We start from the raw sequence: 20,252 nt of genomic DNA on the forward strand, positions 1-20,252 counted from the left end.
ACAAGGTTTTCACACACTGTTGCTGGTATTTTGGCCCATTCCTCCATGCAGATCTCCTCTAGAGCAGTGATGTTTTGGGGCTGTCGCTGGGCAACATGGACTTTCAACTCCCTCCAAAGATTTTCTATGGGGTTGAGATCTGGAGACTGGCTAGGCCACTCCAGGACCTTGAAATGCTTCTTACGAAGCCACTCCTTCGTTGCCCGGGCGGTGTGTTTGGGATCATTGTCATGCTGAAAGACCCAGCCACGTTTCATCTTCAATGCCCTTGCTGATGGAAGGAGGTTTTCACTCAAAATCTCACGATACATGGCCCCATTCATTCTTTCCTTTACACGGATCAGTCGTCCTGGTCCCTTTGCAGAAAAACAGCCCCAAAGCATGATGTTTCCACCCCCATGCTTCACAGTAGGTATGGTTTTCTTTGGATGCAACTCAGCATTCTTTCTCCTCCAAACACGACAAGTTGAGTTTTTACCAAAAAGTTCTATTTTGGTTTCATCTGACCATATGACATTCTCCCAATCCTCTTCTGGATCATCCAAATGCTCTCTAGCAAACTTCAGACGGGCCTGGACATGTACTGGCTTAAGCAGGGGGACACGTCTGGCACTGCAGGATTTGAGTCCCTGGCGGCGTAGTGTGTTACTGATGGTAGCCTTTGTTACTTTGGTCCCAGCTCTCTGCAGGTCATTCACTAGGTCCCCCCGTGTGGTTCTGGGATTTCTGCTCACCGTTCTTGTGATCATTTTGACCCCACGGGGTGAGATCTTGCGTGGAGCCCCAGATCGAGGGAGATTATCAGTGGTCTTGTATGTCTTCCATTTTCTAATAATTGCTCCCACAGTTGATTTCTTCACACCAAGCTGCTTACCTATTGCAGATTCAGTCTTCCCAGCCTGGTGCAGGTCTACAGTTTTGTTTCTAGTGTCCTTTGACAGCTCTTTGGTCTTGGCCATAGTGGAGTTTGGAGTGTGACTGTTTGAGGTTGTGGACAGGTGTCTTTTATATTGATAACAAGTTCAAACAGGTGCCATTAATACAGGTAACGAGTGGAGCATAGAGGAGCCTCTTAAAGAAGTTGTTACAGGTCTGTGACAGGCAGAAATCTTGCTTGTTTGTAGGTGACCAAATACTTATTTTACCGAGGAATTTACCAATTAATTCATTAAAAATCCTACAATGTGATTTCCTGGATTCTTTCCCCTCATTCTGTCTCTCATAGTTGAAGTGTACCTATGATGAAAATTACAGGCCTCTCTCATCTTTTTAAGTGGGAGAACTTGCACAATTGGTGGCTGACTAAATACTTTTTGCCCCACTGTATGTTGCTTTCACAATAGGCATTTTTGCACAACTGCCGACACACATTTTACAGGTAATTAAATGGCCACTTGTAAAAATCACTGCTGTTGGTGTCTTTTTTGTCACAGCAGACTGCCTCTAAAAGTTAACTAGAACTGTGAGTAAACCCACTATAGAATACCCCCCCCCCTCGCAACAAAATTTGTCAACTGGAACTGTGTGAACTTAAAAAATGATACCCCTGCAATATCATGATTCAAATTCCTATTAGTCATTCATCTCAATAATATATGGGGTCTAAATCCATTTGGTACAATTTCATGGAGTGGAACACCAGCCACATCACCAGACAATGACATGTGTAAGAAAATAAGTATCTTTAAAACCATGGTTCAGAATTATTTTCTGTCATGCACATCTTCATGCGGTATACTGAAACTTTACACAATTGCATCAAAATCCATCAAACCGTTTAGGAGGAGTTGTGCTTACAAGCCTGTCATCATATATTCCCATATGGAAAGGAATTAGTTGAATTATCTCCCCTTTGAAACATTGGACCGGGACTATTTTCCATCATGCACATCTTCAGGTGGTACACTGCAACTGTGTAAAGTTTAATCAAAATCCATCAAACCGTTTAGGAGGAGTTGCGCTTACGAGCCTGTCATCATATATTGCCATATGTAAGGGAATAAGTTGAATTATCTCCCCTTTGAAACATTGGACTGGGATTATTTTCCTTCATACACATATTCAGGTGGTATACTACAACTGTGTAAAGTTTCATCAAAATCCATCAAACTGTTTAGGAATTGCGCTTACAAGACACATGGACAGACAGACGGACGGACAGACAGGGTGATTCCTATACCCCCCCAACTTTGTCTGCGGGGGTTATAATACAGTTTAACTTTCAGAAAAGCACAGACTGACATCAACTAATTTACCTTTTTACATTAATATAACATTCATAATTTCAAATATTGAAGAATCAATTTAATCTTATGTTAATAATTCTAGATGGATAAGCACACTGATGAGCAGATACAATCAGAAGACAGATGAAGCATTTTTAGTGATTACAGTGTTATGCAAGCTGATCATAAGAGGGAGTTTTCCATAGAAAAATGAAAACAGCCTAAATGGAATTGGAGTTGATTTAGTGCCACACAAGTTCTGTGTCTCCCCACCCACACAGCATGGCCAATTTTTGCTTTGGCATTATGTGGATTCAAACTCGCAATCTCTTGATAATAACCCTTATTATCAAGAGATTGCGAATTTGAATCCACATGATGTCGAAGCCAAAGCAAAAATTGGCCATGCTCTGTGGGTGGGGAGACACACAGAATGTGTGTGGCACTAAATCAACTCCAATTCCATTTAGGCTGTTTTCATTTTAATCCTTCCTGGGTCCTTGGATTCTTCCTGGGAGCCCGACTGTTATATGTCTCCATTGACAACGTTCAATGCGACTAATTCATTTTTAAAGCAACTTAAAAAAAAAAGTTTTTCCAAATGTTGCCCACAAGTTCAAAAATGTCAGATACTCCTTGATCCCCATTAAGTTTTAAAAACATGCCCACACATACCAGACTGAAGGGCAATAATCTCCAGTTGGGTTTTCTGGATAGAGTATGCGAACCAGGAAGTTTGGGATTCCCCCAGCCACTGCAGCAACTGTGCCATGTGCTGTCTGTACAGCTCATGCACACTACTGAGACTCTGCACTTGACACAAACACAATACACACTTCTCTGCCTGCAAAGAGAAAACGAGAGAGAGAGAGAGAATCATTTATATTAGACTTTATCGATAGTTGTTTATTTTGTTGTGGCATATATTCCATAGGTTTGCATTTACACAGTTCAAAATAATAAAGACAAGCAGAGTGGAAATGAAACAAAGTTAAATAATGCAAACATACAATGTAAACATACTTCTCTATGATTGAGGCTATGTGAGCAGTAAATGACAAGACTCCTTCCTACACACAGGATAAATTCTTTTTTTTGTCAAGGTTTATTTATTCATTTTTAAAGCACAAATATAAAATTTTACAGTACAAATATTCGTATGAAAGTCAAAGAGCACAAACTCCCACCCCCTCCCGCCTACCCACCCAACCATTCCCATCCCTTCACAAAACAGGCATACAACTACATCACAGGCACACAAATCACAAGCAAGGACATCTAAAACATTAACAATAAAGGAGAACAAAAAAATAAGAACAAAGCAAAAACAAGACAAACTGTAAAGAATAAATACTTAAAAAAAAAAAGGGGGACACTGGTGGCCAGATCCTTGGTGGTTGTCTGCATAACAATCACAGTTATGGTGTATTTGTGATAACATCATAACAAGAGAGTAATATGCCCCTTTTCCACCAAAGCAGTTCCAGGGCTGGTTCGGGGCCAGTGCTTAGTTTGGAACCGGGTTTTCTGTTTCCACTGACAAAGAACTGGCTCTGGGGCCAGAAAAACCGGTTCCAGGCTAGCACCAACTCTCTGCTGGGCCAGAGGAAAGAACCGCTTACATCAGCGGGGGGGGGGCGGAGTTGTTAAGACCAACAATAACAAGACCGCGAAAGATCACCATTTTTAAGCAACGAGAAGCAGCAGCTGTACAAACGCGAAGTCATCCATTATTATTATTGTTGTTGCTGCTTCTACCGCGTTGTTTTTGCTTCGATATTCGCGCCAAGGTTTATGCAAACGTAGCGACGTAACTGACGTATACAACGACGTAACTGACATATACAGCGACATAATGACGTGGCTTCCCTTAGCACCGCGAGCGATGGAAAAGCAAACTGGTTCTCAGCTGGCTCGCAAGTTGAACGAGTTGTGAACCAGTACTGGCCCCGAACCAGCCCTGGAACTGATTTGGTGGAAAAGAGGCAATAGAGGCCCTAAAGTGAAGAATAGGAAGACTTTACAGTACCACTGAGGAGAATAGATATATATCCTAAGTACTAGGCTGGTATAGAAGAACAGTTAAAAGTTTGTGGGTTGGAAAGTAGTCTTAAACATACTAGATCATGGGAGTGTTTGTAAGTCAGTAAAGTATTCTATAAAAGGACTCCAGTGCTTGAAGAATCTACTTGTGTCCCCACGTAGAGTAAATTTGACTTTCTCTAATTTTAAGAAAAACATGAGGTCTTCCAACCAAACAGACAGAAGAGGAAGTTGTGGTGATTTCCAGTTAAAGGACATGGGACATGAAACATAAATGCACGCTATATCAGTTTCTTTCCATTAAAAATATTGCATCAACAAATACAAAATCATCTATTAAATTCAGCAAAATCGTTATATTCGTGATGATTATATGGCATTTCTGCTCGAGCTCCGATATGCATATTTTACAACCGGAAGAGCCGCTGTCACGTGATCATACGTCACAAAAACTTTCGGGCACAGCACAAGCGGGTAGATGAATGGAGAAGTGAATGACAAGAAAATTGTTTTTATAGTCTTTAACGTACATTGAACATCATGGTGTATTGTGCTGCTTATGGTTGCAATAATTCCTATGGGAAATGCCCTGGAGTACATTTTTTTGCATTCCCCAAGGACCCGAAGCTGAGGAAAGTGTGGGCTCACTACTGCTGTAGAAAAAACTTTGCACCTACTGTTTCCCACAAACTGTGTTTGGACCATTTCACTGAGGATTCTTTCAACATTAATACTCAGGTACTGAGCGATATTAATTGCCAAGTCAAATTTAAGAGGCCGTATAGCCGGGTTCATGGAGGCAGTGATAGCGCCATAATATACAGGGCCTAACATTCCTACAACTGTAGAGACAGTCAAGAAATCCTGTAACATTAATGGACATTTAAATAGGAACAGTCCACTGTACTTCCATAATGAAATATGCTCTTATCTGAATTGAGACGAGCTGCTCCGTTCCTCTCCGAGCTTTGCGCGACCTCCCAGTCAGTCAGACGCGCTGTCACTCCTGTTAGCAATGTAGCTAGGCTCAGCATGGCCAATGGTATTTTTTGGGGCTGTAGTTAGATGCGACCAAACTCTTCCGCGTTTTTCCTGTTTACATAGGTTTATATGACCAGTGACATGAAACAAGTTCAGTTACACAAATTGAAATTTTCTATGCTATGCGATTTTCTATGCTATGGAAAGTCCGCACTATAATGACAGGCGTACTAACACCTTCTGCGCGCTTCGACAGCGCATTGATACCTTCACTCGGAGTTGTACCATTATTTTTTAGACAGGGCGGACGGACCAGGGCATTCGCCCGCCTGGCTGTGCCCGACGAGGAGCGCTCTCGGCCAGCTTGGGAGGCAGACGGCAGCCCCTCCTGGAAGTGTGGTTTTACCATGGGCCTCATGCGGAAAAATGCCGAGGTGCATTCGCTAAGCGACTGAAAGCCAAGGTAAGGATTAGTATTATAATTTTGGGTGTATCAATTATTGATTATCATAATTCTGACTCGTTTCGCCATTTTGAATGTTTTCATCTCGGACTCTGGAAGCATTGTATCTCAATCAATCTCGAAAAATATCAGCAAAAAAAAAAAAAAACTAGCTTGCAACGGACTTTAGCTAGATCTATGATGAACTTTCAATGTATGATACAAAAATAATACTTCTTTCAACAGATCATTAGCCTTTGAGCAGAATTGTTTTTAACTTACCAGGAAGTGTTATCGAGCCGACCGCTTTCAGTTTCATGGGGATTGAATGAACTCTCACTCTCAGAATCATCTGACCCGTCAGAGTAAAGACAAGATCTATGTTCATGTGAATTTCCAGCTATCGGTTCGAATTGATAGGGTCTAACTTCACATCTCTGTGAAACATTGGGAATGTCACTGTCGATGGTGTCCATTTCGGTAACCTGTTTACATTAGATTCCCAAGCGCTGGCTCCTTGGAAAGTTTTTGTGATGTCACGGGTCACGTGACCACCTAGCTAATTAACGAATCATTGTTTTACGCTGATGTATAAAAACGTTGAATAATGTGATGATTTTCACATTTTTGACGCCCTGCAGTGATTTAGATGGCATTTCTTATGTCCTTTATACATAATTATACCCAGAAAAAAATCCATGTCCCATGTCCTTTAAGTAGAATTCTATGCCTAGCCAATAGGGTGGCGAAGGCCACAACATTTGCATGGGTCTTGCTGAGGACATGTGGGCTGGGTGAAACATCAAATATGGCTACAAGAGGGCATGGTTCCAGAGTGATTCCTAATATTTCTGAGAGGATTTTAAAGATGGAATTCCAATAGTATTCAAGTTTGGGGCATAACGCAAACATATGAGTCAAGTGGCAAGGTGTGCCTCCACACTTCACACAGGTGTCCTCAATGTCAGGGTATATTTTTGATAGCCTTGAACTCGACAGATGCAATCTTTGCACAATTTTAAATTGAATCAAGCCCAAACGGGCACATAATGAAGAATGACGTTAATGGCTCTCTCCCAGAAATCTTCCTCAAACTCTATGCCTAGCTCCTGCTCCCAGACAGCACAGCTTTTAGAGCAGTGCTCTGTGTTAAATGACAGAAGACCTTGATAAATTTGGGAAACAAGTGACCTCTGGGTTTGAGTTTAAAGAAGTCTTCCCATGGTTGCTTAGGGCAGGGGTTCCCAAACTTTTCCATGCCAAGGCCCCCCAAACAGCATTAGCTTCTGGCCGGGGACCCCCTTTGCAAATCCACAGACAATGCTACAAAATATGTAAAGAAACATCAACTTTTAGAATGTTTTCTCTTACTTTTATTCAATATTCAATAATTGTTACATTTGTTTAGCATAAGAATATTATTAACTAACATGTTTTCAACACAAATATTTTCGCACTGAACAATAAACTTTTCAACAAACTGTTGATAAGAACAGCACAAAAGAAATCAAACCACTCTCAATTGTGTGCGTGTGTGTGTCTGGGAGTGACAGACGGTTTACACAAGTGGGAGGGATGGGCTTGGTGGCTCCTACATAGTTTGTCAACCCTGGGCTTAATCTCCGTCAGTGCCATACGCATGTCATTGTCCACATGTAGACGTGCTCTATGTTTGGTTTTGAGTACCTTTAAAGTTGAAAAGCCAGACTCACACAAGTAGGTTGTTGCAAAAGTGAGAAGACATTTCAATGCCCTGTCAGCCAAGTTGGGATAGTCCTTTCTTACATGTAGCCAGTAGTTAGACAGGGGAAGAGCCTCAAAGTCCATTTTTAAATCCCCTGAGTTTGTCATCTCAATCAGCTCCTCCTGTGACTTTAAGTCCAGACTAGAACCGACACCAGGGGCAAAGGGGTTCCTAACCCAGTTTAAATGTGTGTTTTTGAGGTCAGGGAAATAGTCTTTGAAATATCCTTGGAGGTGCTCCAGGTGGGACTGGATCAATGGAGACACGGAGCCCAAATCATCACATGACAGCAGCTCCTGGTGAAGTAGTGGGAACATTTCTGTAACTCCCTCCTGGAGCTTGTTTGACCACAGCATGATCTTTTTGGAAAAAGCACACACTTTGTCTTGCACCTGGAGTATGTACGTGTCACGTCCTTGCATGCTTTGATTCAGTACATTTAGATGCTGGAAAATGTCTGACATGTATGCAAGTTTGCGGATCCAGGTTGCATCGGTGAACCGATCTGCCAGCTGATGCTTTTCAGATGAGAGGAACTCTGCAACCTCCCTCCGCAGCTCATAGACACGGTTCAAAACTGCACCCCGTGACAGCCAGCGCATGTTCAAGTGAAGCAGCAGCCCCTCAAAATGAGCGCCCATCTCATTACAAAGCAGAGTAAACGGTCTGTGTTTCATGGGACAGGCTTTAATAAAATTCACTACTTGTATAACCTCCTGTAGTACCTGATTCAACTCGTTATCCATCCTTTTTGTGACCAGTGCCTTGCGATGGAGCATGCAGTGTGTGGCCACTACATGCAGGGCCTTCTGCTTAAGGAGAGCGGTCACTCCACTGATCTTCCCGGTCATTGCCGCGGTTCCGTCCGAACACACCCCCACATAACGGGTCCAGTCCAATCCGTTAGACTCGATGTAATCGTCCAAAACTTGAAAAATGTCTTTCCCAGTAGCTCTTCTTTCAAGTGCTTTACAAAATAGTATTTCCTCCACAAATCTTTCCTGTGAAATAAATCTGATGTACACAAGCAGTTGGGCCTCATTGGATAAATCTGTGCTCTCATCCAGCTGAAGTGCGAAGTATTCGCTGGCTCTCACCTGCTCCAACAGCTGAGCAGATACGTCTTGAGCCATGTCACCAATCCGTCAGCTCACGGTGTTATCAGAGAGTGGGACAGCATCGATTTTTTTGGCAGCATCCTCACCAAGCAATTCTCGGACAATGTCTTTGGTGGCTGGTAAAATCAAATCTTCTCCAATTGAGTGAGGTTTTTTAGCACGAGCAATGTGGTACGAGGCTAAAAATGATGCCTTCAGGGCCCGCTCGGGGACAGTAGCTTGCTGGGTGAATGCAGTAGATTGCCTGACCAAATGCTCTTCTTTGTGTCTGAAGAAATCTACTGTTTTTTCGCCATCTGTCGGATGTTTTTGTACCAAGTGACGCTGAAGTTTCGAAGGTTTTAAGCACTCGTTTGACAGGGTCTCCAGACAGAGGACGCATTTCGGGCAATCATGGCCATTTTTCTGTATGGCTGTAAAGCCATACTTAATGTATGCTGCCTCATATTTTCAGATTTTAGTTGGCCAGGACTTCTTAGTTTTTTCACAGCAGTGTCCTCCACAGCAAAGCTGTTGGTTTGTTCCTTCAGTCTCTTCTGCAAAAACCTGTCCATTTTGCGCTAGCAATACACTAGCTTGAGGAGCAAAGCAGCTTGATAAATGGTGCAAACCGCAACGTCACAGGCAATCGGAGAGATGAGCATGGCAAACAACGTTTTGATATGATGTATTATTATTAAGAATTATATTTTATAATAATGATTAAAAAACTAATTACAATATATTTAATAATAATTATTTAAAAAATATATATATTTTTTCGCAATTTTTTGTTATCGTCCCTCCAACTTTCTGAGGCCCCCCTAGCGCCCCCTGGTGCGCAGCCCCCACTTTGAAAACCACTGGCTTAGGGGGTGGAGAGGGGAAGTCAGAAAAAATATTTAAGACGCAACGCCTAATTTGAAAATATCTAAATAAATGTGTTTTGGGCAAATCATGTGAAGCTGATAGATCTGTGAAGCTACCAAAAACTCTGCCTGTGTATAATTCGTTGAACGTCTGTTAAAGGACGGGAAAGTACAGTGTACAGTGGTGCTTGAAAGTTTGTGAACCCTTTAGAATTTTCTATATTTCTGCATAAAAATGACCTAAAACATCATCAGATTTTCACACAAGTCCTAAAAGTAGATAAAGAGAACCCAGTTAAACAAATGAGACAAAAATATTATACTTGGTCATTCATTTATTGAGGAAAATGATCCAATATTACATATCTGGGAGTGGCAAAAGTATGTGAACCTTTGCTTTCAGTATCTGGTGTGACTCGCTTGTGCAGCAATAACTGCAACTAAACATTTCCAGCAACTGTTGATCAGTCCTGCACACCGGCTTGCAGGAATTTTAGCCCATTCCTCCATACAGAACAACTTCAACTCTGGGATGTTGGTGGGTTTCCTCACATGAGCTGCTCACTTGAGGTCCTTCCACAACATTTCGATTGGATTAAGGTCAGGACTTTGACTTGGCCATTCCAAAACATTAACTTTATTCTTCTTGAACCATTCTTTGGTAGAATGACTTGTGTGCTTAGGGTCGTTGTCTTGCTGATTCCTACACCCACCTTCTCTTGAGATTCAGTTCATGGACAGAGGTCCTGACATTTTCCTTTAGAATTCGCTGGTATAATTCAGAATTCATTATTCCATCAATGATGGCAAGCCGTCCTGGCCCAGATGCAGCAAAACAGGCCCAAACCATGATACTACCACCACAATGTTTCACAGATGGGATAAGGTTCTTATGCTGGAATGCAGTGTTTTCCTTTCTCCAAACATAATGCTTCTCATTTAAACCAAAATGTTCTATTTTGGTCTCATCCATCCACAAAACATTTTTCCAGTAGCCTTCTGGCTTGTCCATGTGATCTTTAGCAAAGTGCAGACGAGCAGCAATGTTCTTTTTGGAGAGGAGTGGCTTTGTGGAGTGTTCTTTTTGGAGAGGACTGCCATGCACACCATTGTTGTTCAGTGTTCTCCTGATGGTGGACTCATGAACATTAGCCAATGTGAGAGAGACCTTCAGTTGCTTAGAAGGTACACTGGGGTCCTTTGTGACCTTGCCGACTATTACACGCCTTGCTCTTCGAGTGATCTTTGTTGGTCAACCACTCCTGGGGAGGGAAACAATGGCCTTGAATTTCCTCCATTTGTACACAATCTGTCTGACTGTGGATTAGTGGAGTCCAAACTCTTTAGAGATGTTTTTGTAACCTTTTCCAGCCTGATGAACATCAACAACGCTTTTTCTGAGGTTCTCAGAAATCTCCTTTGTTCGTGCCATGATACAATTCCACAAACGTGTGTTGTGAAGATCAGACTTTGATAGATCCCTGTTCTTTAAATAAAACAGGGTGCCCTGTTTTATTTATTTTACACCTGATTGTCATCCCATTGATTGAAAACACCTGACTCTAATTTCACCTTCAAATTAACTGCTAATCCTAGAGGTTCACATACTTTTGCCACTCACAGAGATGTAATATTGGATCATTTTCCTCAATAAATAAAATGACCAAGTATAATATTTTTGTCTCATTTGTTTAACTGGGTTCTCTTTATCTACTTTTAGGACTTGTGTGAAAATCTGATTATGTTTTAGGTCATATTTATGCAGAAATACAGAAAATTCTAAAGGGTTCACAAACTTTCAAGCACCACTGTATTTAAAAATTGTGTGGCAGCGGGGGCATAGTCAAGCATCAGCTGTGGGTGGTGAAGAGGTGGATTGAACTGGCAGTAATGCATGAAGAATGTAACAAGTTTGAACATGGCAAGTTTTGCCTCAAGTCTACTCTTTTTTGTCTTCCCTTGACTTTGCTTTTTAGAATAGAATAGAATGCCTTTATTGTCACTATACATATGTACAATGAGATTAAAGCATCTCCAATAACAGTGCAAAACAGCATGTAGAGTGAGACAGAGAGCGAGAGGAAGGGGGAAAAAACAAAGGGGGGGGGGAGTGTGTAAGGGGGGTAAGGTGCACAGTCCTGAGGTGTATGTGTTGTGTTACACATTATGGAGTGAGGTATTGCTCATTGCACATATAAATCATTGCACAGAGAGAGTCACATTATAAAATAAAATAAAACATTACACATTTATGAAGTATTGCAAGGTAAGGTAGGTGCACAGACTTGAGGTGTACGTGTTGTGTGTCAGGTGCACAGTCCTGAGGTGTACGTGTTGTGTGTAAGGTGCACAGTCCTGAGGTGCATGTGCTGTATGTAAGGTGCACAGTCCTGAGGTGAGGTGAATGTGTTGTGTTTCACATTATGGAGTGAGGTATTGCACATTATAAAAATATTGCACAGAGAGAATCCCTTATAAAGTACTGCACATTATAAATTATTGCACAAGGAGAGTCACATAGTAAAATAAATAGACTATAAAGTCAGAGCATATCCAAGTTCAGGGCGGTTATGGCTTTTGGAAAGCAGCTGTTTTTGAATCGGTTTGTCTTTGTCCTGATGCACCTGTAGCGCCTCCCTGAGGGCAACAGGTCGAACAGATCAAAGCCAGGGTGGGAGCTGTCCTTGATAATGTTCTTAGCTCTGCTAAGCCAGCGGGAGGTGTAAATGTCCATCAGGGAGGGGAGAGGGCAGCCAATGATCTTCTGTGCTGCCTTAACTACCCTCTGGAGCCTCTCCCTATCTATAGCAGTGCAGCTGCCGTCCCATACTGTAATACAGTACATCAGCAGGCTCTCAATGGATGAGCGGTAGAAGGTCAGCAGCAGGTTGGAGGTTAGGTTGTACTTCCTGAGGACTCTCAGGAAGTGTAGCCGCTGCTGAGCCTTCTTAATGACTGCTGTGATGTTTACTGACCAGGAAATGTCGGCGGAGATGAGGACGCCGAGAAACCGGAAGGTGTGGACCCTCTCCACATACACGTTGTTGATGTAGAGGGGGGCTAGGCCGGTGCTGTGCTTCCTGAAGTCAACAATGAGCTCTTTGGTTTTCTTGGTGTTCAGAGCGAGGTTATTTTCTGAACACCAGGCTGCCAACTTCAGGACCTCCTCTCTGTAGGTTGCCTCGTCTCCCTTTGAGATGAGTCCGACCATTGTGGTGTCGTCAGCAAACTTGACGATGAGGTTGTTGTTGTGGGTCAAACTATAGTCATGGGTGTAGAGGCAGTACAGGAGGGGGCTCAGCACACAGCCCTGTGGAGAGCAGGTGCTCAACATGCGGGTGGAGAAGTGGGGGCCAAGTCTCACAGTCTGGGGCGGGTTAGTAAGAAAGTCCTTTAACCAGACACATGTGAGAGGGGGAGGCCGAGAGTGTCCAGTTTTCTAATAAGGATGTCCAGGATTATTGTATTTAAAGCTGAACTGTAATCCACAAAGAGTATGTGGACATAGCTCTGCTGCTGCTCCAGGTGATTTAACGCAGAGTGGAGAGCTACGGCGATGGCGTCCTCTGTGGATCTGTTTGTGCGATATTAGAACTGGTAGGGGTCGAAGTCTGGGGGGAGGTGGTCCTTGATGTGCTGAAGAACTAGTCTCTCGAAGCGCTTCATGATTACCAGGGTGAGGGCCACAGGACGGTAATCATTCAGGCTGGTGACAGGAGACTTCTTCGGCACTGGGATTATTGTTGCAGATTTTAGGCAGGGCGGGATGACTGTCTGAGTCAGGGAGAGGTTAAAAAGATCCTGGTGAAGGTAGGGGCGAGCTGGTGGGCGCACGCTCTGAGCACCTTACCAGGTACACCATCTGGGCCGGCAGCTTTCTTGGGGTTCACTGCCAGGAGCACCCGTCTGACATTGTGCTCCTGTACAGTGAAAGGAGTGGTGTAGGAACTGTGTGGTGGTGGGGGCAGGCCAGGAGCAGATGAGTGCTGCTGAGATGTTTCAAAGCGAGCAAAGAAGCGATTTAGCTCCTCTGCTAGCAGCGCACTCCAGTCTCCTGTTGGCGCATCACAGTCTCTAAAGTTTGTGATGTCCTGAAAGCCCTGCCACACCTCCCGTGTGTTGTTGCTGGACAGGTGGGACTCTATGCACAGCCTGTGGTCCACCTTGGCTTTATTTATTCCTCTTTTCAGATTAGCTCGAGCATCTCTGTACAGAGCTCTATCACCTGACCTGAAGGCAGCATCGCAAGCCCTGAGGAGTGAGCGGACCTGGCTGGTCATCCAGGGTTTCTGGTTTGGGAAGACCCGGATGTTTTTATCCACCGTCACATTCCCGATGCAGAACTTGATATAGTCCAGCACCGTTCCTGTGAATGTCTCCAGCTCCTGGTGTTCAAATAAGTCCCAATCTGTCTGTGTAAAGCACCTGTAGTTTGGAGAGTGCGTTGTCAGGCCAGGTTGTGATAGTCCTTGTGGTGGGCCTGGCTCTGCGTCTGAGGGGGGTATAGGCTGGGGAGAGCAGGAGGGAAAGATGGTCTGACTGGCCGAGGTGGGGGAGGGGTATGGCTCTGTACGCATGCTTGATGTTGGAGTAAACATGATCCAGAGTGTTCTCCCCTCTAGTAGAACACTTAACATGCTGGTAAAACTTCGGCAGTACAGTCTTCAAGTTGGCCTTATTAAAGTCTCCTGCTAATATGTGAACACCGTCAGGGTGGGCCTGCTGCTATTTGTTAATGGTGTTCAGCAGGAGAGAGAGTGCTGTGTTTACACTGGCATCAGGTGGAATATACACAGCTGTGACAATCACCACAGTTAGCTCTCCTGGTAGAAAAAAAGGCCGGCATCTTACAGACATGTACTCGAGGTCTGGGGAACAGTGTTTATCTATAATTGTTCCATTGTTACACCAATTGTCATGCACGTAAATACAGAGGCCCCGTCCTCTGCTCTTACCGGAGTTCTCATTTCTATCCCAGCGGAGCAGAGTGCGGCCTGCTAGCTGCAAGCTAGTATCGGGTATTTCCGGATGAAGCCAGGTTTCTGTGATAATTAAAACACAGCAGTCCTGAACATAGTGATTTCCAGCGAGTTGTAATTCCAGATCATCCGTTTTATGCACCAGGGATCTGGCATTGGAGAGATACAGGCTCGGTAGAGGTGGCTTGTGTGGTTGTTTTCTTAGCTTTAGCATAGCACTGGACCTGCGGCCCCGCTTCTGCTTCCTCTCCCTCCTCCATCTGCGCCGCCTCCTAGACCCGACAACAATCCACGGAGAGCCCGGCGGTCTCGCTATGTCATCTGGGATGTTTGTGTGAAGAGAAAGTCGCTCGAAACAGATATCTGGTGTTGGTCACTGATGGCTAAAAGTGTCTGGCGGGTGTACTAGATGTTCGCAGAACCGATGGTGCACAAACAAGCAAGAAAGAAATACAAAAACAAACAAAAAAAAGAGCACTGAAAAGGAGAGCCGTAAGCCACTGCAACCACGCGCGCCGCCATCTTGCATTCCCTTGAATTTTCTCTCCCGTTTGTTCTGCAGACAGATGAGTCAGACAGTGAGCTGGGAGCCATTTGGTTAGAGCGGTGTAGGGTGGGGGGATAGAAGGCAAGGGGAGTCAGCCAAAACTGGAAGGTTCCCCAGCCTGAGTCAGCAGTGAGGGTATGTGGCAGCAGAGGCGTGGACGAGCATCAACTACAGGCAGAATAGAGGCAGGTTTAACTATATGAGAGAACGATAAGAATATTTTACTCCCTTTCAAGTCAGATTCTTTGTCGTCATTGTACAGAAAATACAACAAAATTCAAGTGCACTCAAGTACTGGACTCAAATAAGAAAGTATGGATGGATGAAAATTTCCACTCATCCAATTTGTACCATACACACACATTTCCAATGTATGCAGTTTAGAAAGGTGCTCAGTTGTTATTGCACATAACAGATTATTGCACATTAAAATTGTGATGTGTTTGAGGGTTTACTTAAAAATTTCCATTCATCCAATTTGTACCATACACTCTCACACACATTTCCAATCTATGCAGTTTAAAAAAAGTGCTCAGTTATTGCACATAACAGATTATTGCACATTAAAATTGAGATGTGTTTGAGGGTTGACTTTCAGTTCAGAGTTCAGTTTGGTAATGGCTTCTGGATAGAAACTGTTCATGAGTCTTGCTGTACGTATTCTGATGGACCTGTAGCATTTTCTGGAGAGCAGGAATACCACCAGGTGATGAACGGGGTGAAATGAATCTTTTAGTATGTTGTGTGTTTTCTGCAGGCAACAGCAGGTGAAGATGTCGTCTAGGGCACGTAGCTGTTGGTTAATGATGTTCTGTGCAGACTTTATAATTATCTGCATGGACTTTTTGTCTGCTGCAGAGCTGCTACCATACCACACCAGGATGCCGTGTGTGAGGACACTCAATGGAGCCGCAGTAGAAAGAAATCAAGAGCTTTTGCGACAAGTTCACCTTCATGAGTGTTCTCAGGAAGTACAGCTGGTTTTGTGCCTTCTTAACTAGTGCCTTGGTGTCTCTTGTCCATGAGAGGTCCTCTGTAATGTGTGTGCCCAGGAATTTGAAACTGGACACCCTCTCCCCATTGATATACAGGGGTGAATGGACCTCCTGCTTCTTCCTGTAATCAATTATGAGTTATTTTGTTTTCTTGGTGTTAAGAGTCAGGTTATATTCTGTACACCATTCTGTTAGTCTTTGTACCTCCTATCTATAGGCTGACTCATTGCCTTTGGTGATCAGGCCCACCACGGTCGTATCGTCTGCAAATTTAACTATGGTGATGGTGTTATGAGATGGAACACAGTCATGAGTATAAGGAGAACAGAGGAATGGGCTCAGCACACAGCCTTGTGGGGCTCCTGTGTTGAGTACCAGAGTGGAGGAGCAGTAGGGGCCCATCCTGACTGACTTTGGCCGGTTTGTCAAGAAGTCCTTTATCCACAGGCAGATGTTGTGCTGTATGCCCAGGTCGGACATTCTGGCAAACAATCTGCTGGGTAAGATGGTATTAAAGCTGTAGTCCACAAACAGCAGTCATGTATATGTTCCTCGTTGTTCCAAGTGGCATAGTACAGTGTGGATGGCATAGGAGAAGGCATCGTCTGTTGACCTGTTAGTTCTATACGCAAATTGATGGGGGTCCAAAGTGGGTGGCAGGGCAGCCTTGATGTGTTGCAGGACCAGTCTCTCCAGACACTTCATGATTATGGGTGTCAGTGCCACAGGCCTGTAGTCATTGAGGGTTGTTATAGCAGTCTGCTTTGGGACTGGCACTATTGTGGAGGTTTTCAGGCAGGTGGGGACAGTACATTTTACCAGAGAAAAGTTGAAGATATTCATAAATACTTCACCTAATTCCGTAACACAGTCTCTGAGAACCACCCCTTGGACGCCAGCTGTTTTCCATGTGTTGAGTTTATGGAGTGTGTGCATCACATCAGGAAACTGGATGCCTAGTGCCTGGCTGCAGTTGGCTGGAGCTGGGTTCTTTCTCTGTTCTTTCTTCCTCAAAGTGGCCAAAAAACTGGTTGAGCTGCTCTGCCACTAAAGTGCTGCTGCTGGTAAGGCTGCTGGTGTTATTTTGCCCGGTAATGTGATGTATCCCCTGCCATGCCTGGAGGGGATCTGAGTTGCCAAAGTGGTCTGCCATCCTCCACTTGTAGGTTGCTTTAGCATCTCTAATGCCCTTCTTCAGGTTCACCCTGGTTGCGCTGTACCATTGTGCATCACCAGCCTGGGAAGCAGTGTTGCGAGCCCTCAGCAGGAGTTGTACATCCTTTGTCATCCACAGTTTATTGTTGGGAAACACACAGGTCCGTTTCGTGGTGGTGACACTGTCTGTGTAGCATTTTATATAAAATAGTACAGAGTAAGTATAGATGTCAATATTGTCATCCTCAAATACAGTCCAGTCAGTGCAACTAAAGCAGTCCTGCAGCTGCTCAGAAGCCCCCTCCGGCCACACTTGTATTGCCCTGGCAGGTGGTTTGACTGTGGTGATAAGTGGTCTGTATGCTGGAGTCAAAAACAAAAGAGATGTGGTCAGACTGTCCCAGATGGGGGAGAGGTGATGCCTTAAACCCATGCTTGATGTTGCTATTTATAGCAACATCAAGCATGGTCAAGTGTGTTTTTCCCCTCGTGGGAAACTGGACATGTTGGTAAAAATTGGGGAGGACAGTCTTTAAACTGGCTTTGTTGAAATCACCTGCTTTTAAAAAAACTCCGTCAGGGTGGGCCTGCTGCTGTTTGCTAATGGCAGTTAGTAAGTAGCCCAAGGCTGTTGTGGTGTTAGCATCAGGAGGTATGTAAACAGCAGTGATCATAACAACTGTAAACTCCCATGGCAGATAGAAGGGGTGACATCTTACGGATATAAACTCCAAGTCCAGGGAGCAGTGAGTGTCAGTTATCACAGCATTTGTGCACCAGTTGTTGTTCATGTAAACACAAAGCCTCCCTCCTCTGCTCTTACTGGAGTCTGTTGTACTGTTGGCAGTAATGTCTTTGGCACTGCGGAATAACCGTATACGACCAATGCGTCCAAATTCGCTCTATTAAATTGCTGGCGGAATACTCATCACACAATAACACACATCACATGAAACCACACGACTTGAGCTTCCCAACGGTGCTACCCACTAGTTGCTGTGATAAACAGTTAGCGATAAAATTAATGTCAATGATCAAATTTAATCATATTCTGCATACAGCTCTGCGTCCATCTCCACACCCGTTCTTGTTGGCGCAATACCTCGCTAACTCTGGAGTTTATATGACAAACCATTCATCAGAATAAACAGCAGTCCCTACCATTTCGAATGGTATAAAGTATTCATCTGTGCCGTTTGCTTTTCTCAAGTAATCCGGTTTTGAAATTACAGCAACAGCAAATTACAGCAACAATTTGTCTCCAACTTCGGACTGATTATAATGTAGCTTACATTACATATATTACAAATGCATGAACACAATGTTTTTCTTTGATAGAAAAGCCTGATCTAAATATGCAAACATTGTCATAACCTAGACTGTCCTGAAAAAAAAAAAAACCCTAAACAAAACAACAACATGGATTACATCATTATAGCATGTAGATGGATGGCTCTTATAATGGCCATGAGCTTAGCAATAAAGATAGTATACCCTAAAAATAGCCTATGGTTAATTTTTCTCAATAATATCAGCAATAGAGTGAATGTTTTTCTACTTCAAGGTGCATCAACATAGGCAACTTTCTGTCCCTAAATATAAGGTGCACATTCTGTGCATCTGTGTATGTCCAGGTGAATGTAGGGAACACGCATGCAGCCAAGCGCGCAAAATTGGAGAAAGAACATACAGTGACGCCACGCAAGTTCACGCAACAAAAGTATATATTTTTAAGTGAAGCTGTACGTCCTATACCACTAAACATAACTGAATTACCTCTGCGGATGGACATTAGGAAATTCTTCATCCAAAACAGAGACAGGGACAGGGAAGCAGTAAGGAGAGATGAGGATAAGGTGGAAGGAGGTAAGATGATCTAGTTGTACGTTCACATTATCATCATTTAGCTATTCTCTGACAGCTGACAAAAGCTAGTTGTAGATGCTGTATGCATTTGATTTATGGCCATCAACCTTCAGTAAGTTCACTACATTGGAAAAAGTAGTTAGTTAGTTCTAATCTATAGAATCCCATAACACTCGAAAGCCAGTGCATCCTAGCATTTATATGTTCCCTCCTGTAGTACTTGATTATTTTTAGTGTGGAACATAGAAGAGGAATGCAAAAGTTCAATGGCTGGAGTTAGAGGTGCCTATTACTTGCATACAGATATGCTTTACTTTGTAAAACCTGTGCTTTTGTCAGGATAAGTCTGGCAGTGGCAATAATAATGAGCAAAGTAATGGAAGCTAGTTAAGCACATAGCCTACAATAGCACATTTCATAGCAGCAAGCTTTAAAAAAAAAAAAGGTATGGGTATAAGTAGAGCTTATGTCCAGCAACGCCCCCGTGCTAGCGTAATAGCCTCTGCTAGGATAGTTGGGCTGAGCCATGTCTCCATGATTAGCATGACACAGCAGTACTTAATGTTTTTATGCATAGTTATGATAAGTTCCAGCTCCTCGATCTTGTTGGAAAGAGATCTTGCATTTGGGACGAAGAGGCTTGGCAGCAAAGGCTTGTGTGGATCTCTGCCCAGCCTAGCTCATATCCCGGCATGACAACCTCGCTTTTGCATCCTCTCTCTGTGCCACCTCTTTCACGTTCCAGCTGGCAAATAGATCCACAGAGGCCCCGGTGGTCTGACAAGCTCCAACGGGATGTTGTGTCCAGGGTCTTCCTGACACGGTTCCCGGGCATAGAACCAATGACAAGCAGTTCATGCCTGCTATATTTTACGTATGCCTGAGCATACTTGGCACTTAACAGAAAGTAAACTATCCGAAAACTAATTAAAGAGTACCAATACACAGAGTGCTATAATTCTGTAAATAGTAACAGAATTATTACATAACCTAAATGAGAACTATTTTGTCCACTGAAATGAGTTATAAATAGGTGTCTGTAACAAGACCATCGCAAACTCTTCCTGCTGTGCATTCAGAGTGGCAAAATACAATTGTTAATATTCGATTGGAATCTCAGCAACTTCCATAAAATATCCATCAAACATCTTTAAACATGGTCAGTAGGTTTTTATAATAAAGAGTAAATGTTCTTAGAACCTGTGGGAAGGGACTTTAGATTTAAGCCAAAAGAATTGTGTGGAAAGACTTGTGTGAAATGACAGTAAACTTCCTGCTTGGCGGCTTCTCTGCTGAATTCAATAGTCTG

The 20,252-nt window shown here is 43.4% G+C and overlaps 1 protein-coding gene across 3 annotated transcripts in view; it reads right to left on the minus strand.

Annotated features, from left to right (window-relative positions):
* Positions 1-20,252, minus strand: part of LOC132868506 (dynein axonemal assembly factor 5-like) — a 231,838-nt gene that overhangs the window by 33,598 nt on the left and 177,988 nt on the right. For all 3 annotated transcript variants that reach the window (XM_060901430.1, XM_060901429.1, XM_060901431.1), the window contains one exon: positions 2,901-3,069. In XM_060901430.1, the coding sequence (XP_060757413.1) occupies positions 2,901-3,069 (169 nt within the window). The remainder of the gene's footprint in view (positions 1-2,900; positions 3,070-20,252) is intronic.

This window comes from Neoarius graeffei, chromosome 20 (genome assembly GCF_027579695.1).
Source record: "Neoarius graeffei isolate fNeoGra1 chromosome 20, fNeoGra1.pri, whole genome shotgun sequence".
Taxonomy (NCBI): domain Eukaryota; kingdom Metazoa; phylum Chordata; class Actinopteri; order Siluriformes; family Ariidae; genus Neoarius; species Neoarius graeffei.